General features: G+C 37.8%; 1 protein-coding gene across 7 annotated transcripts in view; it reads left to right on the plus strand.

Annotated features, from left to right (window-relative positions):
• PLD1 (phospholipase D1) overlaps positions 1–27725 on the plus strand; it is a 206854-nt gene that overhangs the window by 103410 nt on the left and 75719 nt on the right. For all 7 annotated transcript variants that reach the window (XM_041731565.1, XM_041731562.1, XM_041731564.1 and 4 more), the window contains 4 exons: positions 389–538; positions 1417–1500; positions 18710–18791; positions 26116–26226. In XM_041731565.1, the coding sequence (XP_041587499.1) occupies positions 389–538; positions 1417–1500; positions 18710–18791; positions 26116–26226 (427 nt within the window). The remainder of the gene's footprint in view (positions 1–388; positions 539–1416; positions 1501–18709; positions 18792–26115; positions 26227–27725) is intronic.

Raw genomic sequence — 27725 nt, forward strand, 5'->3', positions numbered from 1 at the left:
GGTGTGTGGTTTGTGTGTGTCTGTGCATGTATGTGTGTAAAGAGATGCTGAACTTCCAGATCTTCTCTGACACTAGAAGGTTTAAGATTATCCCCCTTACAGCTCGTACAGTACTAGTCGTAGTAAGTACCTTTATGCACGTTAGCATGAGTGAATGAGTAAATAACCTGAAAATGTATTTTTGCCATATTCAATATAGTTTAAAATCCTGCCAAAATGTTCAGAAGTCTGCTTTTTTTGATATAAATAAGATGCTCTTTGCTTAAAGTCTTCAACCTATACTTGCTGTACTACAAAAACAAAATGGCACATGTTTTATTGTTAAATTTATTGAAAGAGACAGAACACGGAGTGATCATTCTTTTCCACATTTTGCTTTTCTTGGAAGGACACTTATTTTAAAGTGCAACAGCTATAGGCATGCTCGGTGGTGGGGAGGAGCTATAGAGGAATTCATCCAGAAACATGGCACCAACTTTCTCAAAGACCACCGATTTGGGTCGTATGCTGCTGTCCAAGAGAATACTTTAGCTAAATGGTAAGATCGTTTTGCTCTAAGACTGTGGAGGTAGTCCTAGTATCTAATATTATAGTGGGTCTAAATTTATCTGGAATCAGTATTTGGAGCCATGGAGACATATTATGCATCACCCTTGACAAGGGCCTTTCTTTATAAGACTACCTGAGCAGAGATTCATTTTCCAATTTTTGTAGTTAAGATTTTACAGTGAGCTTTAGATAACTAGCTTTAGACTTTGAAGTTTGATTTTAAAAGCTAACTTCATACATTTTTAATGATGGAATGTGTATTTAAGTTATTAGCCATAATTGGGACGCCTGGGTGGCTCAGTAGTTGAACATCTACCTTCGGCTCAGGGCGTGATCCTGGGATCTTGGAATCGAGTCCCTCGTCGGGCTCCCTGCATGGAGCCTGCTTCTCCCTCTGCCTGTGTCTCTGCCTCTCTCTCTCTCTCTGTGTCTCTCATGAATAAATAAATAAAATCTTTTTAAAAAAAATTATTAGCCATAATTTTTTTAAGAACGAGAATTTACTTGCTGGCTATTCCTCTTAGATAAAATGCTTTGCATGTTTTTCTACCCATGGTTTGGAAACTGATCAGTTTTCAGTCTCAGAAGGACAACGATGTGAGTTCAACAGGATGAGAGAATGTATCTGACTCATGTGAGGATGAGACCAATTTGTTGTTCTCTCAGCAGAATCCGGTTACTTGCTTCTGTCTACTTACTGGGCTTCCTGCATACCAGACGGATGATAGTGTTGGCAATCCTTGGTCTTCGGTTATACAAAGTAAACTGATGGCTTTGTAGAGACTCAGGCAGTGGCTTCCATCTTTTACTTTGCCATAAGATATGTACAAATAAATAAATAAATGAAACAAAAAATTTATCTTTCAGGTACGTTAATGCCAAAGGGTATTTTGAAGATGTGGCAAATGCTATGGAAGAAGCAGAAGAAGAGATTTTTATCACGGATTGGTGGTTAGTATTTATACATGGGGATTTTGTTAGGAGCTCTCTACAGTTAGAAATGTAAAACCGCACTGCGGTGTTCCAGAATCATACATTACGAGACCCAGCAGTACCCATAGATAGTTTGGCCAAAGTCTCAACCAATTAACTAAAATAGCCTTCAGTAAAAAGTCTTTTCAAAAAACTTGCCCTCCAAATATATCATTAAAATATTTAGCTTAAATAGTTTTGTTTTTATCTTCCCATTTGGAAATAGAAACCCAAATATTCATCTTGGTAAAGGTTATTTTGCAATGCTAATACTGTTTTAAGAGCGATAGAAAACAATCTTCCTTAGGTACCTTCTTCATTTGGTCTTTCAGCTACTGGGTCCAGTGAATATACTTCTGAATTGTTCCTTTGAAGCTGGAATAATTCCATTTGCTTATTATGGAGTGATTAGGCCTGGTCAACTTTTTTTGAAGATATATCAGATTTCAACTTTTTGTCCCCCTTTACAAATAGCCATGAGAGTTACAATGCTTATCAGAGCCACTGGAAATCCCATGCTCAGAACTCATTTAGCTATTGGGAAATTGTACTCGTGGAGTTGTTATAGGCTTTATAGTTTGACTTTAGTTCCAATTATCCATCTGCCTGGATAGTTAAAACCAATTACAGATGCCAAAATTGACTACAGTGGAAATGAATGTGTCTGAAATGTGTTTTCCTTCCAAGAATTTGGTTGTTAAAATGTTCCTTTTTTCTCCCTATTTTGTTTCCTTTCAAATGCTATCTTACATATAAACTGTGAAAATATCATCATAATTTGTTTCCTCTTAATTCTAGATTTTGGGGAATGGGGAGAGTAATTAGGAATATGAACTCATTCTCTTCTATTTTGCCTTAGTGATATGGAAATCTGTAATTCTAGAAAATACTTTCCCAACCTTGGCACTATTGACATTTTGAGCCAGATAATTCTTTGTTATGGGTGGTTGTTCTGTGCATTGTGGGATGTTTAGCACCGTCAACATGTCTGGCTTTTACCTACTAGATGCCAGTAGCAAGCTCCTGGTTGTGAGAGTGTCTTCAGACATTGTCAAATATCCCCTGAAGGGCAGAGTCCCTCTTGGTTGAGAATCTTTGATCTAGGGTGGATAGATAAGATGTGTGATGGTCAGCATGTCTGTGAACCTATTTATCCTCTTGTGTGTGGAAGAGCTAAATCTTGGCCTGTATTGTCATTTTTGTCTTTTCACTCAATGACCAGGAATAAAAGAAAGTTTCATACTTAGGACCTATTTCTTTGGTTGAATACTTTATAAACACCTATGAGAATAAATTCAAACTTAATATAGTACTACATTCCTTTAGATAATATTTCTGAAAGTTTGATGAAGACATGAGAGATACTGAAGGTAGTTTTTTCACTGAGCCCATGTTTTCATGCCTTATGCAAGAAAATAATATCTTTTTTGAAGGTTGTGAACACTACAATACAGGCTCTCATTTAAACATCTAAAGAGATGGGACGCTGACTGTTTTCTGCTATTGGAAAGAAAATAAATCAGGTTGTTTCTTTTCCATAACTGTCTAGGATAACATCTTATTACCACACTCCCTTTGAAATGAAACCTTCATTGTAACTTCCCTCATAACAAGTGAAAATTCTTGTCATGCAAGTGCTGTATTGCAAAAGAGGGCATTCAGAAACTTAAGCAATACTAGTATGTCTGGATCTGAGAGAGTGCAAAGCATAGTTAGAAGATGCACTTGTCCTTTAGAAGCTTCTAATCTAATTCAAGAGATCTCATATGCTTAAGTGAAAATTGTACTAATAGGTTTATAAAATAATCAGTATGCAAGCAAAGGTGGATGTGGTGAAATGAGAACACAGGACCTCCTGGTTCCTTAATTCATTTAACCACCCATCCATTCACTTGTTAATTTAGTCATTCATGCTGGCTGGCTGGCTGGCTTGCTTGCTTTCTTTATGATTTTATTTATTTATGATTTTATTTATTTATGATTTTATTTATTTATTCATGAGAGACACAGAGAGAAAGGCAGGCAGAGACATAGGCAGAGGGAGAAGCAGGCTCCATGCAGGGAGTCCGATATAGGGCTCGATGCTAGGACCGTGGGATCACGCCCTGAGCCGAAGGCAGATGCTCAACCTCTGAGCCACCCAGGCGCCCCATTCCGACGCTTTTTAGTGAGCACCCCCTCTATGATGAAGATGACTGAGAGGCAGCCCCTACCCTGGAACAAGAGAGAGTCAGGAAGTCCTATGGAGAATAACAGATTGGGGGTAAAAGTGAATGACAAGGATAAAGAGAGCAGAAGGAGGAGCCCTGATGAGGGGCGATGCTTGAGCCTACAGGCACTGTGGAAGCATCTTGAAAAAGAAGGCTGGCCTTGGGCTTGGTGGATGGAGCTGACCAGATGAAGACAGGTGAATGTTTTCAGCAGAGGGTTAGCCAGGACCAAGCCATAGAAGTGTGAGAGTGCACAGCAGCTGGGAGGCGGGTAGAGATTGTGGATAGCTGAAGCCTAGCATCCTTGGGGATGGCAAGTGGAGACAGCACTGAAAAGATGGGTCAGGGGGAAATCGTGAAGGGCACTGGGGGATCTGCTAAGGAGTTTGCACTTAGTGCTGTGACCACTGGGAACCCCTGACAATTTGTAAGAGTGGGGATTTCAGTCAGATTTGTTTTCTAAAAGGGATCATTCTGGTAATAGTGTAGAAGAGAAATTAAGCACTGGTTGTAGAGCCCACTTGGCAAGCTATCGTTGTCGTCCAGGAGAGAAATGGGGAGGGTCTTTGCTCGGACCACCTCAGGGCCCTAACTATTATAGACTTGGGGCAAGTGGCTTCTAAGGCACAGAGTAACACTGACAATAACTTATTTTTTTTAATTTTTTAAAATTTATTTATGATAGAGAGAGAGAGAGAGAGAGAGAGAGGCAGAGACACAGGCAGAGGGAGAAGCAGGCTCCATGCACCGGGAGCCTGACGTGGGATTCGATCCCAGGTCTCCAGGATCGCGCCCTGGGCCAAAGGAAGGCACCAAACCGCTGCACCACCCAGGGATCCCAACACTGACAATAATAGCTACTACTTGTTAGACTCTTGCAAGTGCCAGAGGCTATGTTAGAGTTGAGAAGAGAGAGACTCATGAGGTAGGTAAGGAAACTGCTCATTGTCAGGCAGTTGGCAGGTGCCATTGCACCTGGGACTCAGGTGTGTCTGCTCTAGAGCCCCTGTATCATGGAGCTACCTCTCAGAGAGAGCCTGCTGCCCTGCATGGTGTCTGAAGTTCCTTTTATTTATTTATTTTTAATTAAAAAAACTTACTTGAGAGAGGGAGCAAGAGCAGACTCCCCTTTGAGTGCAGAGCCCAATATGGGGCTCAAACCTAGGACCCTGAGATCATGACCTGAGCCGAGGTCAGACGCTTAACTGGCCTGAGCCACCCAGGTGCCCCTGAAATTCCTTTTAGATCTGATATTCTAGATCTGCACTGAGAGTGCAGATTGAAGTGTTTTGAGGTACTGAATAAATTCGTAATCAGATTTGGGTAGATTTGGTTTGGAGAAATTTTCTGAAGAGAGGTAAATCGTGAGGTAGGTTGTCAAGCTGGAAGAGACAATGACCCATTAAACAGCCCAGACTATCTGAAAACTTAGGGTGAAGAGTAAATTCCAGCTGGATATTGAGGATGTCGTAAGAGGTAGTTTCTGTATAAAGATTAGTGAGCATTCTTCACTTGTTCATCTGGATTAACCAGAAGATCCCTGGTTTTATGTCTTTTCTGTGCTTGCTGTAATTCATTCGCCTGTGAATTAACTCTCCAGTGTTCAATGGAGTATGTCCAGAAATGAGGTTGGACACCAAGATGCGGCTCTGAGCTCCATTGCTAAATTGCTAGTTGCTCTTAGGACAGATCCAGAGACCGTGGCTTAGCTCAGATTTCCTCTTGGTGGTGGTAGTTCTGATTCCGGCTGGTCAGCAGGGATGTGGGCAGCAAGCATGTAGAGTGTCCACCATAGCTGGTTCTTTATCCAGCCTATCGGGGTAGGGGTTGCGAGTGGTGTTGCCACAGCCTCTGTGCTGAGCCTGTGCATTAACTGTGTCAGAAGCAGGCAGGATTGGTAAAACTGAAGAATTTTTAAAAACAGATTTTTCATTCTTTTAAAACTTTGCTTAATTCCAGCACAGTTAACAGTGTTATATTAGTTTCGGATGTAGAATATAGTGACTCAACAGTTCTATACGTTACTCAGTGCTCATCATGGCAAGTGTACTCTTTCATCCCTAACACCTATTTTACCCATTCCCCTATTCACCTCCCCCCTGGTAACCATCAGCTAGTTTGTTCTCAACAGTTAGGAGTGTTTCTTAGGAGGCGCCTGGGTGGCTTAGTAGGTTGAGCATCTGACTCTTGATTTTGGCTCAGGTCATGATCTTAGGGTGGTGGGATCAAGCCCTGCCTCAGGCTCCCCACTCATGGGGAGATCCGCCCCTCCCCCTTCTTGCTGGCACACACTCTCTCAAATAAATCTTTAAAAAGGTGAGGGGCACCTGTGTGGCTCAGTCAGTTAAGAATCCAACTCTTGATTTGGCTTAGGTCATGATCTCATGTTGTGAGATCAAGCCCTGAGGTGGGCTCCACGCAAGGCATGGAGCCAGCTTGATTCTATCTCTCTTACCCTCTCTCCCCTCCTCCCCAACTGTCTCCCTCTCTTCAAAAAAAAAAAAAAAAGTCCCTTTCCTCGAAAAAAGAAAAAAGTCTTGTTTCTTGATTTGTCTCTCTTTTTCCCCTTGCTCATTTGTTTTTCAAATTCAATATGAGTGAGATCATGTGATCTCTGACTTATTTTACGTAGCATTATACTGTCTAGCTCCATCTATGTTGTTGCAAATGGCAAGATTTCATTATTTTTTGTGACTGAATAATATTCATACACACACACACCACTTCTTCTTTATCCATTTATCTGTCAACAGACACTTCGACAGCTTCAATAATTTAGATATTGTAAATAATGTTATTATAGATATATCCCTTTGAATTACTATTTTTGTAATCTTTGGGTAAATACCCAGTAGTGCAGTTACTAGATCATAGGGTAGTTCTATTTTTAACTTTATGGGAAGCCTCCATACAGGTTTCCACAGTGGCCGCATCAGTTTGCCTTCCCACCAACAGTGCTCGAGGGTTTCTGTTTCTCCAGATCCTTGCTAACACTGATTATCTCCTGTGTTTTTGAGTTTAGCCATTCTGACCACTGTGAGGTAATATCTCATTATACTTTTGATTTGGTTTGCACATCCCTGATGACGGATGATGTTGAGCATCTTTTCCTGCATCTGTTGGTCATCTGTATGTATTCTTTGGAGAAATGTCTGTTCATGTCTTCTGCCCATTTTTTAATTGGATTATTTGATTTTCGCGTATTGAGTTATAGGAGTTCTTTATATATTTTAGATACTAACCCCTTATCATGAGATATATCATTTGCAAATATCTTCTCCTATTCATGGCCTTTTAGGGTTTTTATTTTGTTTGTATGTTTTTTACTTAAAAATGGTGGTATTTAAATTCCACAATTTGCTCAAATGCTGGTTTTCCTATAAACTTTCTACAGGATGTTTTTTAAAAGAGTTTCTTCATTGTGTCATGACTGTGTTCTTATGGAATTTCAGGGAAAAGTTTCTGTGTGTTTTTATAGCTTAATTTATACTACAGGGAGAGCAAGTGGTCACAAGCAGGCCATGTGGTATTCTATGGAATCATGCCATTTGGGTGAGTTTTCTGATGTGGACAATCCCTTCGATGCTAAAGGTAATGCATCTGTTGAAAGAAGTGATCGTGGATTTGGATTACTGCTCTCTACACCTTCCAGTTTTTCTGTGTTATCTTCCCAAGTAATGTGAAATTTCATGACTTTAGGAGTAGATACAAAAATATTCCTTTGAAGCTTAGAAAAGTCTGGTTTTACTGGCAGATTTTCTCTGAATTCTGTCTTGCTATATTCATTATTTACCTCATAGCCAACTCTAATAAATTCTTGATCTTCCTAAGTGCATGTAATTAGCACAACTGTTAGACTGCATCTGTATCTAGAATGAGTCCTGGATTAGGTGCATCAGCCTGAAATATAAACACAGGCCTTCTTGCCCAGCTTCAGTGGGGAGCAAGATGGGCTCCTGCACCCAGAATAGACTCAGAAACTTTTTTTTTAAATTTTTTTATTGGAGTTCAATTTGCCAACATATAGCATAACACCCAGTGCTCATCCCGCCAAGTGCCCCCCTCAGTGCCCATCACCCAGTCACCCCAACCCCCCACCCACTCTTCCCCTTCCACTACCCCTTGTTCATTTTCCCAGAGTTAGGTGTCTCTCATGGTTGTCACCCTCACTGATATTTTCACTCATTTTCTCTCCTTTCCCTTTATTCCCTTTCACTAATTTTTATATTCCCCAAATGAATGAGAACATATAATGTTTGTCCTTCTCCGATTGAACATATAATGTTTGTCCTTCTCCGATTGACTTATTTCACTCAGCATAATACCCTCATTTCTAATGGCTGAGGAATACTCCACTGTATACATAGACCATGTCTTCTTTATCCATCAACTTCCGATGGACACCGAGGCTCCTTCCAGAGTCTGGCTATTGTGGACATGGCTGCTATAAACATCGGGGTGCAGGGGTCCCGGCATTTCATTGCATCTGTATCTTTGGGGTAAATCCCCAGCAGTGCAATTGCTGGGTCGTAGGGCAGATCTATTTTTAACTCTTTGAGGAACCTCCACACAGTTTTCCAGAGTGGCTGCACCAGTTCACATTCCCACCAACAGTACAGGAGGGTTCCCCTTTCTCCGCATCCTCTCCAACATTTGTTGTTTCCTGCCTTGTTAATTTTCCCCATTCTCACTGGTGTGAGGTGGGATCTCATTGTGGTTTTGATTTGTATTTCCCTGATGGCAAGTGATGCGGAGCATTTCCTCATGTGCGTGTTGGCCATGTCTATGTCTTCCTCTGTGAGATTCCTCTTCATGTCTTTTGCCCATTTCATTATTGGATTGTTTGTTTCTTTGCTGTTGAGTTTCATAAGTTCTTTATAGATCTTGGAAACTAGCCCTTTATCTGATACGTCATTTGCAAATATCTTCTCCCATTCTGCAGGTTGTCTTTTAGTTTTGTTGACTGTTTCTTTTGCTGTGCAGAAGCTTTTTATCTTGATGAAGTCCCAATAGTTCATTTTTGCTTTTGTTTCTCTTGACTCAGAAACTTTAACTGCAGCTCCATCTGCTGGTGTGGATTAGAACCTTTTAGTTTTTTGCCTTTTAGTTTTCTTGATGGTTTCCTTCCCTAGGCAAAGCTTTTTATTTTGATGTAGTTAGTCCCAGTAGTTTATTTTTGTTTTTATTTCCCTTGCCTCAGGAGACCTATCTAGAAAAATGTTGCTAGGGCCAATGTAAAAAAAAAAAAACTTCCTGTGTTCTCTTCTATGATTTTTATGGTTTCGGGTCTCACATGTAAGTCTTTAATCCATTTTGAGTTTATTTTGGTGTAAGAAAGTTGGTCCAGTTTCATTCTTTTGCATGTAGCTGTCTGGTTTTCCCAACACCATTTGTTGAAGAGACCGTCTTTTTCCCATTGCATATTCTTTACTGCTTTGTCAGATGTTAATTGACTATATAATTGTGTATTTCTGGGTCTTCTTCTAATTTGTTTTCCTGATCTATGTGTCTGTTTTTGTGCCAGTGCCATACTGTTTTGATTACTATAGCTTTATTAGTTGAAGTTGGGATTTGGGATACCTCCTGTTTTGTTTTCCTTCTTCAGTATTGTTTTGGCTATTTGGGGTCTTTTGTGGCTCCATACAACTTTTAGGACTGTTTGTTCTAGCTCTGTGAAGAATGCTGTTGGTGTTTTGATATAAATTACATTAAATCTTTGATTAGTATAGACTTTTTAATAATATTTGTTCTTCTAATCCATGAGCATGGAATGTATTTCTATTTCTTTGTGTCCCCTTGAATTTCTTTTATCAATGTTTTATAGTTTTCAGAGTATAGGTCTTTTACATCTTCAGTTAAGTTTATTCCTAGGTATTATAATGTTTTTGATCCACTTGTAAATGGAATGGTTTTCTTAATTTCTCTTTTGACCACTTCGTTTTTAGTGTGTAGAAATGCACCAAATTTCTGTACATTGATTTTGTATCCTGTGACTTTACTGAATTCATTTATCAGTTCTAGTAGTTTTTTAATGGAACCTTTGGGTTTTCTATATGTAGTATCTTATCATAAGCCCGTGTGATAGTTTTACATCTTCTTTACTGATTTGGATGCCTTTTATTTTGTTTTCTTGTCTGATTGCTGTGGCTAGCTGTCTGAGTTCCAATCTATATTGAATAAAAGTAGTGAGAGTAGACATCTTTATGTCATTCCTGATCTTCAAGGAAAAGCTCTTGGTTTTTGCCATTGAATGTGATGTTAGCTGTGAATTTTTCACAGATGGCCTTTATTATTTTGAGGTATGTTCTCTCTTAAACTTACTTTGTTGACAAGGTTCATTGTGAATGGATATTGAATCTTGTCAAATGCTTTCCTGCATTTATTGAAATGATCATACAGTTTTTATACTTTCACCTGTTAATGTGATGTATCATGATGATTGATTTGCAGTTATTAAATCATCCTTGCATCCTTGGAATAAGTCCCACTTGATTATGGTAAATGATTTTTTAAATATATGGTTAGATTCGGTTTGTTAATATTTTGTTGAGGACTTTTGCATCTATGTTCATCAGGGATATTGGCTTGTAGTTCTCTTTTTTGGTGGTGTCTTTGGTTTTGGTATTAGGGTAATGCTAGCCTCATAGAATATATTTGGAAGCTTTCCTTCCTCTTCTATTTTTGGGAACACTTTGAAGAGAATAGGTATTAACTCTTTTTTAAATGTTTGGTAAAGTTTACCTGTGAATCCTTCCAGTCCTGAACTTTAATTTCTTAGTAGTTTCTTTTTCTTTAATTTTTAAAAAAAGATTTTATGTACTTATTCATGAGGGGGAGAGAGGGAAGGGGAGAGAGAGAGAGAGAGAGGCAGAGGGAGAAGCAGGCTCCATTCAGGGAGCCCTACATGGGACTTGATCTGGGGTCTCCAGGATCATGCCCTGAGCTGAAGGTGGTGCTAAACCTCTGAGCCACCCCGGCTGCTCAGTAGTTTCTTGATTACCAATTCAAATTGGTGCTCCAATATTGAGATTGATTTCATTATTGTTATGTAATGCACTTCTTTGTTTCTTGCTATAGTCTTTGTTTTAAAGTCTATTTTGCCTAATATAAGGGTTGCTACCCTGGCCTTTTTTTTTTTTTTTTTCACTTCCATTTGCATGGTGAATGTTTTTCATCCCTTGGCAGTGATCTGATTCTTATTTCAGTTCTCAAACTTTGGTATAACGTTTAGGATCAAATCCACACAAGGGCAGCATAGGAGTTAGCTATAAGTTCATAAACAATTTTATGGGCTTGCTTTCCTGAACTCTGCTTTCTCCATTAGTTCTTTTTTTTTTTTTTTTTCATTCCTCTAGCTAGAAAGGTAGGGCTTTATTTTCCCTGCTCTGTGATATGCTTTATGCAATGATACTTGTGTCCAGAGCCAAACAATGGATATTTACACTCTCCTCTTGGAACCACAGCTTTTCTAGTTGGAAAGTTCCAATCCCTCAGTGTTTCTGGTGCCTGTGAGCCTCTTGCTGCTACCCCATCACTGCCAGAAGATCCCATTGTTTCTCCTCAAGCCTGAAATAGAGCATTCCTACCTGAGTTCTCTCTCCCTGTGCCACTGCCCACTTCTGGGTTCTCCCTTCAGGCTGATGAATCAGATGGGAAAAAAATGGGAACGTCCCCATTGGTTAGTATATCAAACTCTGTTCTTCCTGAATTCTCATGTATCTCTCCATTTATTTAAATCTTTTTTTTTTCATCAATGTTTTGTACTATTTTTTTGTTTTGTTGTTTTTTGTTTTGTTTTGTACTTTTTACACTCAGTAGTACCCCTTTATCTGTGGTTTTGCCTTCTGCAGTTTCAACTACTTGAGGTCAACCACAGTCTGGAAGCAGAGGACCCTCCTTCTGACTCATTGTCAGAAGAGGAGTAATAGTCTGCCTAATGCCACACCCCAATGCCTACGTCATTCACTTTATCTTATCATGTAGGCATTTTATTATCTCACATCATCACCAGGAGAAGGGCGAGTACAGTACAATATAATATTTTGGGAAAGAGCAGCCATGTGAAATAAATTACAGCTTTATTTACAATTTTATTTATTTTACTTTTTATTACAGTTTTATTACAATCATAATTGCTTAATTTTATTAGTATTGTTGTATTAGTATTGTTGTTAATCTCTTACGGTCCCTAATTTATAAATTAAACCTTGTCATTGGCATGTGTGTATGGGAGAAAACATAGTATATGTAAGATAAGCATATAAGGTTTAGTACTATCTGCAATTTCAGGCATCCACTGGGAGTCTTGGAATATGCCCCACAGATAAGGTGGTACTGCTATACAGGACTTGCCATATTTTGTTATTTATCAACAAGTAATTCATATTTTTTAAATGTTACTCTAAATGGTATTTTTTAAAATTTACATTCCAGTGTTTCAGTGCTGGCATATAGAAGCACAATTGATTTTTTTATGTTGATCTTACATACTACAGCTTTGCTTAGTTCACTTATTGTGCTAGTAGCTTTATTGTAAATACCTTAGAATTTTCTCCAAAGATGATCATGTGATGTGTGAATAATGACAATTTTATTTCTGCCTTCCTAATTTGTATACCTTCTATTTTATGTTATTGCCTTATTGCTTTGCTGGGACCATCAGTAAATTGCTGAACAGCAGTAATGAGAATGGACATCTATGCCTTGTACTTATTGTTGAGAGAAATCAGCATTCAGTTATTGTATTGTGCTTTAGTTAGGTTTCTTATAGGTGCCTTTTATTATTTTGAGGAAAGTCCTTTCTACCTATACCTATAATTTGAGAGTTTTTGTTATAAATGGTATTGAATTTTGTCACATTTTTTCCTCTATTTATTGATCTTTTTTTTTTTTTTTTGGTTAATGTGAATCAAATTGATTTTTCAGGTTTTTTTTTTTAAGATTATATTTATTCATGAGCGACATAGAGTGAGGCAGAGACACAGGCAGAGGGAGAAGCAGGCTTCCTGAGGGGAGCTGGATGTGGGACTCTATCCCAGGACCCTGGGATCTCCACATGAGCCAATGGCAGACGCTTAACCACTGAGCCACCCAGGTATCCCAATTTTCAACTTTTAAAGCAACCTTACATTCTTAGGATAACCTCACTTTGTTGTAAGGTATTATCCTTTTTATAAGTTGTGTTGTTTTTTAAATTCTGAATTCAGTTTTTATTTTTTTTTATTTTTATTTTTATTTTTTTTTAAGATTTATTTTTATTTATTTATGATAGTCACAGAGAGAGAGAGGCAGAGGGAGAAGCAGGCTCCATGCACCGGGAGCCCGACGTGGGATTCGATCCCGGGCCAAAGGCAGACGCCAAACCGCTGCGCCACCCAGGGATCCCCCTGAATTCAGTTTTTAATAGACATAGTACTAAAGTTTCAATTTCTTTCTACTTCTGTCTTGGTAACTTATTTCTTTCAAGGAAATTGTCCATTTTATCTAATCTTTTCCTTATAAGATTATTTATAATATTTCCTTATTATCTATTTAATATCATTTTAATATCTGCAAGCCCTGTAGTGATTTTTTTATTCATTTTTTATATCGATAACTTGTGCTGTTCCTTTTTTTTTTTTACTAAGTTAACAGAATTTTTAGTTTTTTATCTTCCAATCCTTTTATATACATTTATTTTTAAAACCTGATATATTATAGCATATATAAAATTACATATTTATCTATCTGAGAATATATTATATATTTTCAATGACCATGTGTTTAGTCACTTTTTTAAAACCACTTTTCTCTTTTTATTTTTTTTAATTTTTTTTAATAAATTTATTTTTTATTGGTGTTCAATTTACCAACATACAGAATAACACCCAGTGGTCATCCCGTCAAGTGCCCCCCTCAGTGCCCACCACCCAGTCACCCCCACCCCCTGCCCTCCTCCCCTTCCACCACCCCTAGTTCGTTTCCCAGAGTTAGGAGTCTTTATGTTCTGTCTCCCTTCCTGATATTTCCCACACATTTCTTCTCCCTTCCCTTATATTCCCTTTCACTATTATTTATATTCCCCAAATGAATGAGAACATACACTGTTTGTCCTTCTCCGATTGACTTACTTCACTCAGCATAATACCCTCCAGTTCCATCCACGTTGAAGCAAATGGTGGGTATTTGTTGTTTCTAATGGCTGAGGAATATTCCATTGTATACATAAACCACATCTTCTTTATCCATCATCTTTCGATGGACACCGAGGCTCCTTCCACAGTTTGGCTATTGTGGCCATTGCTGCTAGAAACATCGGGGTGCAGGTGTCCCGACGTTTCATTGCATCTGAATCTTTGGGGTAAATCCCCAACAGTGCAATTGCTGGGTCGTAGGGCAGGTCTATTTTTAACTCTTTGAAGAACCTTCACACAGTTTTCCAGAGTGGCTGCACCAGTTCACATTCCCACCAACAGTGTAAGAGGGTTCCCCTTTTCTCCGCATCCTCTCCAACATTTGTGGTTTCCTGCTTTGTTAATTTTCCCCATTCTGACTGGTGTGAGGTGGTATCTCATTGTGGTTTTGATTTGTATTTCCCTGATGGCAAGTGATGCAGAGCATTTTCTCATGTGCTTGTTGGCCATGTCCATGTCTTCCTCTGTGAGATTTCTCTTCATGTCTTTTGCCCATTTCATGATTGGATTGTTTGTTTCTTTGCTGTTGAGTTTCATAAGTTCTTTATAGATCTTGGAAACTAGCCCTTTATCTGATACATCATTTGCAAATATCTTCTCCCATTCTGTAGGTTGTCTTTGAGTTTTGCTGACTGTATCCTTTGCTGTGCAAAAGCTTCTTATCTTGATGAAGTCCCAATAGTTCATTTTTGCTTTTGTTTGTTTTGTCTTCGTGGATGTGTCTTGCAAGAAGTTACTGTGGCTGAGTTCAAAAAGGGTGTTGCCTGTGTTCTCCTCTAGGATTTTGATGGAACCTTGTCTCACGTTTAGATCTTTCATCCATTTTGAGTTTATCTTTGTTTAAAACCACTTTATTGATTGGTGTGTGATTGTCATACAAAAAGAGCTGCATGTATTTAATATACACAACTTGATGAGTTTGGAGATAAGTATACATCGATGAAACCATCACTATAATCAATGCCATAAATATATCTATCAGCTTCAAAAGTTTCCTCCCATCTTCCTTATTTATTTTTATTTTTTTGTAATAAGAACACTTAACATAAGATCTACCATCTTAACAAATATTTAAGTATGCGATATAGTGTTGTTAACCATAGGCACTATGCTGTACAGTGGATCTCTAGGACTTACTTTCTTCCATAACTGAAACTTTGTACTCTTTGATCAAGATCGTCTTGTTTCCTCCTTTCCCCAGGCCCTGGTACTACCACCTATGAATATTATTAGTATTTTTAATGCATTATCCTCAAAATTGAGGACCTCTGGAAAGCTATTTTAAGATCCTCCAAAATACCTAGTTCTGTATGCAGGGCACACAATGCTTACAGATTAAATAAAGATGATAAAGACTTAGTTGCCAAGTATAGATACAACCCTTGTTGTATTTAGTATCTATAATAAAATTACAACCCTTGTTTATCTATAATGAAATTGCCATGTGATCCAGCAATCCCACTTCAAGATATCTAACTAAGGGAATTGAAATCAAGATCTTGAAGAAATATATGCATTGTCATGCTTATTACAGCATTATTCAAAATGGCCAAGACATGGAAGCAATCTTTATCCATCAAGGGATGATGGATAAAGAAAGTTTTGTATTTACATTCAATGGAATATTGTTCAGCCTTAAGAAAGAAGGAAACCTGCTATTTGCAATAAATGCATGAACCTGGAGGACACTCTACTAAGTGAAATAAGATAGAGAAGAACAAATACTACACAATTCCACTTATACGAGGAATCTAGAATTATGAGACTCCTTTTTTCTTTTTTTCATCTAGTTGGAAGTTTTCCTGTTTTATTAATCTTTTCAAAAAGCTAGCTTTGGTTTCATTGAGTTTTCCATGTTGTTTTTCTGTTTTAGAATACCGTGAATTCTTGTCTATTATCCTCTTCCTTCTTCGGGTTTAGTTTGTTCTCTTTTCTTAAAGTTCTTATTTTATTTTATTTTTTAGTTATCTTTACAACCATTATGGGGCTTGAAACCATGACCCCAAGGTCAAGAGTCACCTGTTCTCCCAGCTGAGCCAGCCAGATACCCCTCTATTTTCTTATTCTTAATGTGAAGGCTCTGATCACTGATATTAAATGTTGTCTTTCTTATAAAAACATTCAAAGCTATAAAATCTTGTAAGAGGAACATTTATGTAGAAGTACATGTTAATACCTCTGAAATCAGGATGCATCTTACTCTCAAGATCATTTCACAGCTATACTTATACTTTTTTTCTTCTCAGTGGCACAAACGGTAATGATGCATCTTACAAATATTAGTGTCCCAGATTCAATGAAATGTGGTTATTATACAATTCTTTTGAACTCTGCGTATCTAGTAGTTGCTTAGTGAAGATCCTCACATGATGCTTGTGAGTCATAACTCAAATGGCGACTTTCTCCTTGCCAGTGAGAGAGACATTGTTTATACTTTGTTTACAGCATGAATTTTGATCTTTTATCTTTTTGTGTGTTATCCTCAAAACTGAGGGTTCCTCAAGAGCTATCTTCAGATCTTCCAAAATATCTAGTAGAATATTCTGTACACAGTGTACACAATGCTTGTAGATTAAAGAATGATAAAGACTTCATTGCAAAATATAGCATTAACAGTGGCCCCCAAATGGAAGATCTCTGATTTTACCATTAATGTGTACATCAAAAAATTGCAAGGGGCACCTGGGCGGCTCAGTCAGTTGAGGATCTGACTCCTGATTTTGGGTCAGGTCATGATCTCAGGATCCTGGGATCGAGCCCCATATGGGGCTCCATGCTCAGTAGGGAGTCTGCTTAAGGATTCTTTCCCTTTCTCCATACCCCCACCAGAGCCACCCCCCCAAAAAATAAATCTTTTTTTAAAATTACAAATATCTATATGTTTTTAAATGTCTTTCACCTTCAGTGACCAACCAGTGCACACCAATGCACTTTTCTACTTAAAAAAAACAAACAAAACAACTCTTTTTAATTCATTTTAGATCTTTTGCTATCAATTGCTGCATTTTTTGTTTGTTTGGACATAGATTACTTTTGTGTTCCTTTTTACAATCTAAATTAAATGTGCAAGTATTTGTAGTTCATACACTGCACTATTTGTTTTCTTATTTATGTTATCCAGTATGTGTTTAAGTACTTTATCTTTCAGGTTTTATTTCTCTTTAACTGAATGAAATAGAGTATAAAAATATTTTAAAAATCTCTAACTTCTTAAAACTCTGTTGGTGTCACATGCTTGGAGGACTCCCTGGCAAGGGCAGTTTTCAGTCTAGAATTCTGAGGCTTTGGTCTTTGTATAGTCTACTCCTGCCCCTTCGGGTCTGGCATTTCAGCAGATAGAGTTTTCTTTTCTTTTTTGTTTTTAAAGATTTATTTATTTGAGAGACAGAAAGGGGGGGAGGGGGAGTGCATAGGAAGGAGGGCCAGAGAAAATCTCAAGCAGACTCCCTGCTAAGTGTGTAGCCTGATGTGAGGCTCTATCTCAGGACCCTGAGAACATGACCTGAACTGAAATCAAGAGTCAAACGTTTGACCCACTTGAGCCACCCAGGCACCCCAAAATTTTCTTTATTGTTTGTTTTTTGTTTGTTTTTCCTCTTTATAGGGGAGTTATATCTCATACAGATTTAAGTCCGAGGGATCCCTGGGTGGCTCAGCGGTTTGGAGCCTGCCTTCAGCCCAGGGCGTGATCATGGAGACCTAGGATCGAGTCCCGCATTGGGCTCCCTGCATGGAGCCTGCTTCTCCCTCTGCCTGTGTCTCTGCCTCTCTGTTTCTCTACAAATAAATGAAATCTTAAAAAAAAAAAAAAAAAAGATTTAAGTCAGATTCTGACTTTAGAACTCAACCCCAAGGGAAAAAAATGACTATACTATAATCTGAGCTGCCTATGGCACTGCCACAGAGAAGAGCCCAGGGATCCATTCTTACATTGGAAAATTTTCCTCTATCAGCAAACTTGCCTTCTTTCCTGCTCAGAAAGGCTTGGGGTCCTGTGGACACTGCTTGCTGGTATAGGAAGTCAGTGTTTCTGTTTTATCAATTAGAATACTCTGGCTTGGATTAACAGAATGCTCAACTAAATTTGGCTTAAAGGGTGAGGATTTGTTTGTCTCATTTAATAAGAAATCCAAAGTTAGGCAGTCCTAAAGTTGGTGAATGGTCGAGTGATTTCAGGGTTCTGGGCTTCCCCTTAGACTTTCAATATGGCTATCCCTGTCTCAGCATTTTATCCTCCTACAGCATCTGTCCTACAGCCACTTTTCCTGGTTTGTGTGTTTGTGTTTATGTGTGTGTATGTGTGTGTGTGTGTGTGTGAGAGAGAGAGAGAGAGAGAGAGAAATCAAACAGGAAAAACTTTCCCATTAACCCCATGTGGACCTCCTCATACATCTTATTATCTAGGATGATGTCACATCATGTTCTAGGTGCACAGGAGGCTGGAAAGCAAGTCCTTAGAATATTCACATGGTACAGTGAGAGGTAGGCTCTGATTATAGAAAGGAGGTGGAGAGTGGCTGTTGGCTGGGCAATCAACAGTATTTGCATGGGTGTATATGTTTGCATGTGTGAGTAAGAGAGAAAGAAATCTCTTTGTTGTTGTTCTTCTTCTTCTTTTTAATGGCTCAAGGCTCTTGTTCCCAGCTAAAGTTGTATGTGAACTCATAGCAGAATTTTGACCTGCCACCCTGGGGGGTGGGCGGGTGGATGATGGCATTTGGGCTAAAATTGCCTTTGTTTCCTATGACACAATCAGAACATTATGGTTTGTTTTAGTTTCTTAGAATTTTGGTTTTGTGATTTCAGGTTGAGCCCAGAAATCTTCCTGAAACGCCCAGTGGTTGAAGGAAATCGTTGGAGGTTGGACTGCATTCTTAAACGAAAAGCAGTACGTATTCCAAACACATGCTCATGTAATTTTTGAAATGTTTATAATCTCTGAAATGTCTTTCATACATAAGTATGACTTTTTTCTTTAGAGTTTGACAAAAAGTCAAATACATGATGTTTTCAAGTTTATTTGGTTCTGGCTTTTTTTCCTCTTACTCTTGGCTACATAAATATTTTCGCCTAACTCACAGTATGAATTATATTAGGAACTCTAATTTTTGATTTTTAATCAGTTATGGGCAGTTAATTTTATGGGCAAAAACATTGTAACAGGATTTTATTATTGAATAATAAAGGGTGAAATGAAATGTAACATTTTATTTTATTCATTATTCTGCCATTTGACCAACAGATAAAGTCATGAGGAGAATGATTACAGTTAGAGGGGCCAAGCTAATGTTGAAGAGTGTCAAAGAGGAGGGACATTAAGAATTGGCTGTTTCTTTGGTTCCAGTTATGGGACAGTTCATGGTAAAAATGGGAAATTGTTTCCTCTCTGTTGACCCTGTAGATTCTGGGTGAGCACTGAGTACATCCTTCTTGGTATAAAAAGTAAGTAACTGAAGCAGTATAGGCTCACCAATGACTACTTTACATTCGTATTTTTTAAAGATTTTATTTATTTATTCATGAGAGACACAGAGAGAGAGGCAGAGACACAGGCAGAGGGAGAAGTAGGCTCCTCATGGGGAGCCCAGTGTGGGACTCGATCCCAGGACCCTGGGATCATGACCTGAGCTGAAGGCAGACGCTCAACTGCTGAGCCACCCAAGCATCCCTATATTCATATTTCTAATGAATGTTATTATATAGCTGTCTCTCAACCAAATTAAATTAAGTTGAATTAGAATAGATCTGGATTTCTTATTAATCATGTCCAAATTAGGAAGTGCTGACCTTTTTTACTATTAGTTGAAATTGTCTTAGTTTTTCTTATTCTATCATTAACCATTCTAGCATTTGTAGATCCTGGGTGGTGGAGTAGCATTTTTTTTTTTTTTTTAGTTGTGACTCATTTCTTCTTTCCCATTCTCCACATTCCCCTTTCCTTTTCCCACTCATGAGTCTCCCTTCTTTTTTTTTTTAAGATCTTATTTATTTATTCAAGACAGAGAGAGAGAGAGACAGAGAGAGGCAGAGACACAGACAGAGGGAGAAGCAGGCTCCATGCAGGGAGCCCGACGTGGGACTCGATCCCAGGTCTCCAGGATCATACCCTGGGCTGAAGGCAGTGCCAAACTGCTGGGCCACCAGGGCTGACCGAGTCTCCCTTCTTTCAGTGTCTTTTTCCCATGTCTTGCTTTAAGATCTCTGAAGATATCCATGGATAGAGTCGAACCCCACTGCTAATACATTGATGGAAGAAGAAGCTGATAAAGTTTATTTCAAACACATGTTCTGCCCAATAGCATCCTCTTTGTGGCTAGTCTATTTCATTGTCTCAACAGAATTCCGTTCGCAGGATTGGAAATTCTGATCCTGAAAAGCATGATTTGCATATTCATTAAATAATTTAGCATAGAGTTATTGAGTGTCTCCTATGACCCAAGTACTACACTAATTACTAAAGATGCCATGTGTGTGAATAGGATTCCATCCCTGCCCATGGAGGGCTTGCTAAAGGACTCATGTCCTGGGTTCAGTCCTAGTCTTACCAAATTTCTATCTATATATTAAATGGGCTATAACTTTCTCTGTGGTTCTGTCTGTGAAATGGCATCTTTCTCATCTGTCCTCAAGACTCCATTTCAGTTTGAGTGCTTGGGTGGCTTGGTTAAGCGTCTGCCTTCAGCTCAGGTTGTGATCTCAGGGTCCTGGGATCGAGCCCCATGTCGGGCTCCTGCTCAGTGGGGAGCTCCTGCTCAGGGCCTCTTCCCTGCCCCTTCTTCTGCTCATGAGCTCACTTTCTCGCTCTGTCTTGCTCTTTCTTTTCTCTTTCTCTCTCATTATCTCTCTCCAATAAATAAAATTGTAGTTAAGTTGTAGTTAAGTTGTTCCAATCTTGCCTAGTAGTTGTCAGCTATACTAGTAAATCCTCTTTATGGTACCTATCCAACACTTCACTGTTGTAGGTTTCAGTCAACTATGAAACTATGAGTGCCTACTATGTGCAGGGCACTTGGCTTATCAAATGGGGATGTACATAAATAAAAGACACAATTCCTGACCTGAAAGAGGTTAAAACTCAAGAGTCAGCTGGGTACAGAGATAGTGCCAAGTTTCAAAGGTGGGAGAGAGACCATTGGGTCACTCTAGTGGGGAAGCCCCTCACAATATGAGGAATTTAGGGCAGTTAGAGTGGGCAAAAAAGTTTGAAATGAAAGGAAGAGGTGTCTGGGTGTAGAAAATGTGGTGAGGAAACATTCTGGAGGCAAGAATTCTGAAGGCTTGGTCAGTGATGGTAAAGTGACAAGGTTGATTATACCCGAGTATTGGCTTAAGTAGGATGCCAGGTCAAGTTGGGAAGGTAGTTGCAACCAGATGTGGAGGCTTGTGGGCCAAGTCAGTGGTTTGGATTTTATGGAAGAAAGTGGGGGAACTACTGGGGAATGGGGCCTGGTAGAGGGAGGATGATCTGATCAAGATGGTGTGTTAAGAAGGTGAATCTGGCAGTGGGAGGAAGTGGGGATAATCCAGGCTCAAGGAGCTCAATTCTAGCTGACTTGAGTGTGAGGCGCCTACAGGACATCTGAGTAAATCAGAAAGCTCATAAATCCCTCTGGAGGTTGGTCTCCCTGTCATGGAGGCCTGGCCCTCCATGCCATGCTAGTTTTCATGTGTTTGCTTTCCCCTTAGGCTATTGGCCAATTCACGTTTCTATCACTAGCATGATAATGCTAGTAATTTGCTGTAATGGCCCATGAGTCCTGGTGAGGTCCTCTAGGTGAACAGCATGGCCAAGTAAATATTATTGTGTGATAATGGTGCTTCTTTTTAATTTCATCTCCTTCATGAAACTTTAAATTTTTAGATTGTGCACAATAATTTTAAAAATTTCCTAAGGAAATAGTAATACTACTTAAAATATTAATTTCCTACTGGTATATTTGGCACAATTGCTCTTCCTTGATCTAGCTGTGCCATATTATTTTGGTCATAAATTTTTACCTCCTGGACCATTCTAAATTGATATTTTCTATGTCTATAAACACTGCTTCACATAAATAATTTAGTTTTTGAAAGCCACTACCTTCACAAAGTACTAGGTTGAAAATAACATTTGTTCTCATGTTAATGAGTCCTGTGGTCCACAAGGCTGATTAAAATAAAGACTTTTTCTTTCTATCTCAGTGTGTAGATTTACGGGGAGGAATTTAGTGTCTCTGCCTCATAGCCAAGATATAGGCAAACATTTCTTATAATGGCAGTTTTTAGGGAAGAAATACAATATTTTGTTTCTCTGGTGATAACAAAGTTGGTGTTTTCCTATTTCTTTGGCCTTTTGATAAGCAGTGTTATCATTTAAAATAGTATAAGGCAACCTTGACTTACAGACTGATGACAACTCAAGTCAGCATACCAGGGTTTGCCACAGATCTGCATTTACTGCACCAAGAGCTGAGATAATTTGCATCATAGTTATGACAACTGTATTCCTGTACCCACCGTGTATATTTCAGCCTTAGAAATATGTGATATTTCTGATGGGTCTTATGTCAAAAGAATCTTCCAAATGCAGTAACCTGGAGGCTTAGAGAAAGGAGCTTAGGTCCTCAGGGGGGATGTTGTCGTCAGACAATTTCTGTCCTGGATCAGAAGGCACATTGTAGAGTTGCAGTCGGTGATCATCAGGAGGAAAAGATGTTCAGGTTTGTCAAATGAGGCAAATAATCACATCTTAAGGCAGAAAAATCAAACAAGATCTTATCAAAGTCCTGGGCTAGAAGGGCCTTCTGGGAAGGCGAGAATATGTTTTGAACCTTGAGGACTGTGCTTCAAATGGAACTGGTTAAAAAAAAAAAAAAGGGCATAGGAGCATTTGTGCTCTTTCACATGGCTTACATTTGAATGACAAGGATATGATTTCCTTTTGTCCTTTACTTTTCATTTTCCCAAAATATCGTGCCCTCTGGGGAAGTCCTTGCGAATGATAAAATTAGGGTAGTTCTTGGGATTGCATAAGTTAGGCAGTGGACAGACTTGGCTGCATTCAGAAAATATTTTGACCACTATACTTCGAATAATTAGAGAAAAATCTGGCTCAAAGTAGTCTCCTTGACTTCAACTATAAAGAATTCTTATTTTTTGTTGTCTTTACATGTGTTTTGCATATGTAAAGCTCCTAAGAATTCCTACTGTGCATAGCATTATGTCTACTCTACTTGATTCAAAACTAATTAAAAAGGAGGACAGAGCTTTCATCTCTTAAAGCTCAGGTTTCATGAAGTTTATTCCATGTTTACACTGTGAAGTGAATTCTGCTAACCTTTGGGTTACATGACTTCAGCAGAGATAAGAAACATGGCATCACGTAGCCCACTCCATGCCATCCATTTTCTACTTCCCCTATTAATACTTTTCTTCCTCTTCCCCAAGCAAAAAAATAGTTTCCCTTAGGGTCATGAAAAGGCATTGGTAAAACATTGGATGCTCCCAATGTGTATTTCAAATTACAGAATTAACATCAGTCCCTTTTTCTTTTCTAACTTGACTTTCATTTTACGCAAGTATTTCCCACATTTTGTGTAAGTCTGCTTTATTATGACCTGCAAATGGCTTTGTTGCCAAGAAACATTTTTCCTTTGCCCTTTCTAGTTTAGAGTTTATGATACTGTTGTAACACCCTGACCAAAGAAGAGGAATTTATTGTTTTATGATCATAGAAATCTTGTCACTAATTAACCACTCATTGTAATATAGGTGGAAGTAAATACTTGTAAACCAGACCACCTAAAATGAACTGTTTTCTTCAATTACTTCCTTATTCGTTCTTTGTATATATGCTAAAAAAGATTTAAAAGTCCTTTTACCCTGTTTCCTTTGGAGTTAATTTATTTCAATGAGAAAAGACAAAATATAAAAGAAAATATCAGACATTAATAGATGGATGGTAATAATGTAATCCATTACTGCTAACATCTCTATTATTTCCAAAAATCCATTAGTTAGGTAGGTAAATGGAAAACTATAAGATTTAGGCCAGTTTCTACTACTATCCTTCAAGAATAGTAATTTCATAAACCTGAGAAGCAGACTTTCATCCATTTAAAACAAATGAACCATGATGAAAGAAGTCAGGTGTAACATTTTATAATTTAGGTTGCCCTTTTGGGTTTTAAAGTTTATATTTTTTTGATGGGAGTCTATTTTTTTTCACTGTTACCCAGAGCTGAATCCTGAAATATTTAAATAGAGTAAATATGAACAGTAGAGGTAAAAAACAATATTCTAGTTTTCATTTAAAGCCCTCCATCAGTGGTTTATTACAGAGCACTAAGTGGCCAAACTGTTAGAAGTTAATCTGCTCATTTCTTGCTTACACTTTTCGCTTCCTATTTCTTTACTCCTATCTGCACTTACGTACTTGGTTGCAATAATAGTTGCATAATAATAATTACTAATAAGCTAGTTCCAAAATTCAGCTGTTAACTAGAAATAAGATGATGTATATATTTTTATCCTATTTTTTTTAGTCAGAATGGATCTTGTAGTACTCAAATTTCCTTAATGCAGCTTAAATGCATGTATTTAGTATGTTCCTCCAAAAATGTATACACTTGTCACATGTTACACCAGGAAAACAGAATGTTAGTATTTTGAAGTCATGTGTTCTTATAACAATTTGGGGGCCAGAACATGCTTCTTCATATTGACAGACCAGTATTGGGGAACTATCTCTATATATTTGGCTTACTCTAAGATATTATATCCTGCAACCTACAAATATTAACTCCAATGTTATTTCACATTTTTATAGCATTGCAAAAGTAACCAGTTTTAATAAATTAGATGTGTTCAACCCAGTTGACTTCTTAAATTAATGACTCCAATTTCCATTATGAACTATGCCTAATTACCATGGATTGTTAATTTAAATTGTAACTAAATTGTTCTTTGCCACTATCGTTTTATTAGATGTGCCTGCATCTCTAATACTTTAGGAAGTACTGTATCATGGGAAAATTCTTGCCTTTTATCCCTAGGATATTAAAAGCCAAGGTGTAGGCATTTATAGACATTAATATGTATGTGGTATGTTTCAGAGTGCCTTCAAAGCTACTGGAGGTAGAAAACTCAAATTCAAATCTTGCAAACTGCAAAGGCAATACTGAGAATGCAAACCTAAAAAAGTAAAAAGGGTCATACGATAAGCGGGGGGTAAATAAAATAAGAGTTTCCTGGAGGACTCCATTTTGAACTCTGTGTTGGTGAGGGAACCATGTGAATGGCCAGGGAAAAGAGGAAGGACATTCAGGTCGGGGGCAGTTGAGTACAGGTTAAACTTTATCATTACCCAGAACTAGAGGAGAAAGTACTAGTTTGTTTGTTTGTTTGTTTGTTTGTTTTTTTAGACAACCAGCTGTCAGACATTGTCTTTTTCATAGTTAATGTTAATAAAAATTGTTATCTGCATAGCATGTTAAAGTTTATCAGGCCCTTTTGATTTAATTTGACCCTCACCATGGCCTTGTCTATCAAGTCCAAGGTCTAAGGCTGGATCAATGTTAATAGTGTGCTGTTGTTAAAACTCAGGCATTTTTTAATGTTAAAGAAACCGACTTCCAAAGAAGTCATTTCAGAAACAGATATTAATGTTGTAATTGTGGGTTAAGAGAATGAATCAGTATATTCATCTTTTGGAGATAAGAAATAGGTCTTTCATCTAAATATTTTTAATGAAGAAAAATTCTATTAAAACACTCCAGGAACATTTAAGGGATATTTAGTATAATTTATTGCATCAGAGTTTTGTGTCAAGCTAGTTGAAGTATAATAAAAGCAAACCAGAAACTCTAATCCTGTAACATGAATCAGGCCAAAACTTTCCTCAATGATAAGTGTTTGAAAATGTTCAGAGTGTAAGATCATCAGACACTTTTAGCAGATAAGGTTACTATTTCAGCCTTTCGGCTGTAATTCATCAAATATTGACACTATCTCTTGGTATGACAAGTTAGAGGATTAGAAAGGAGATAAATTTTTATTTTTGATATTTGTATCTTAAAATACACTTATATTTCACCTTCTTGTATTGCATTTTTCATTAACTATTTTATTCTTGTTTGTGGAAGAAAGTTTATAATATGCAGGAAGGAAAAAGAGAAAAATCATAACCTACTTTTAGAAATTCTCATTCCTCTTTGTGTTTTCTCTTGTAACAGCAACAGGGAGTGAGAATCTTTGTAATGCTCTACAAAGAGGTGGAACTTGCTCTTGGAATCAACAGTGAATACAGCAAGAGGACTTTGATGCGTCTACACCCCAACATAAAGGTATTAAATTCATCCTTTTGAACAATAGTTCTTCTTTATTATTCTGAGGTTTTTCAGATGTGTTTTGCCTTAAGCAGTGTAATCTGTTGAATTCCCTAATATGTATTTTGAATAAATAGCATTATATCCTTCCTAGAAATAAAACAAAATACTCTAGTTCCTTATACTTCTGATATTGATGAAGTCAGCAGAGTTCATATTTCTGTTTCTCTTACCCTGATAATTTAGCCAAGAACACACCTTCTGGAATTGTTTTAATATTCAGGCGCTCTGCCAAGTTCCCATGCTCCTCATTTAGATTATCCTGGAAGCTTTTAGATATGGTCTCCTGTGACATCCCTTGAATGCTGATAGCAACAGAGAGCTCCTCTAGGATTTAAGAAGTTTTTTCTTAATAGTGTATTGTGTAAAAAACTAATAAAGTAAATAAACACAATAATAATAAACTTGAAAAAAGCTATTTGATACTTACCAAAGATTTAAGGCCTATCGGTAGTTCTTGCTCAGTCATTGAGATATGTCAAAGCAATGAATTAATAAATCTCTAGCAGGCTTAAAGCGTTTAACAATCATATATCTTATTTGGCTAAAAAAAGATGTTCCATGTAGATAGTAATCAAAAGAAAGCAGGAGTGGCTGTACTAATATTATTTGAAATTGACTTTTTCTATGAAATTGACTTTAAGTAGAAAAAGTTTATAGAAAACAAGGAAGGATATCATACATTAGTAAAAGTTTCAATGCAGCAAGAAGATATAGCAATTATGAACATGCGCCTACTTAATAATGACGACCACAATATATAAACCAAATATTGACAGATTTAAAGGGGAGAATAGACAGTTCTACAATAATAGTTGGACACTATAATATCCCACTCTCAATAATGATTGGTATAGACATACAGTGGAATATATTTCAGTCTTAAAAAGGAAGGAAATTCTTTTTTTTTTTTAATGAAACTCATTTATTCATAATCCTTCACCTAGAAAAAAAAATCACTATTCATATTTTGGTGCAATTTCTCCCCAGGTCTTCTTCCCCCTTACACATGCACACACACATTTCTATTTATAGAATTGGATTATACCACACATGCTCTTTGGAAACCTTCGTTTTCACTTAAAATGCATAGAGCATTTATTTAAGTTTATCAACACCCTCCTTCCTTTTAAATGGCTACTGGTCTCCACTGTAATGGTAGGCCATGATATTCAGCTCCTACGGTGGGGAAGTTTAGGTGGTTTCCAGTTTTTTTTCATCATCAAAAGTGCTCCTGTCTTGTCCCAACATTTCCTGTGCCTCTGTCAGACTATTTGCTTGCAAGTAGAGTTGCTAAACAGCAGGTTATACACACACTAAGAGTTACTGGGGTGTACTGCCGAGTTGCCCAACCAAAGGGCATTACCAGCCTTTATTACTTTGAGAAGTGAGTGAGAGCATCTGTCTCTCCCCATCCTCATTTTCACAAGGTATCATTAAAAAAAAAAAAAAATTGT

The sequence above is a fragment of the Vulpes lagopus genome, chromosome 17, assembly GCF_018345385.1.
Source record: "Vulpes lagopus strain Blue_001 chromosome 17, ASM1834538v1, whole genome shotgun sequence".
Taxonomy (NCBI): domain Eukaryota; kingdom Metazoa; phylum Chordata; class Mammalia; order Carnivora; family Canidae; genus Vulpes; species Vulpes lagopus.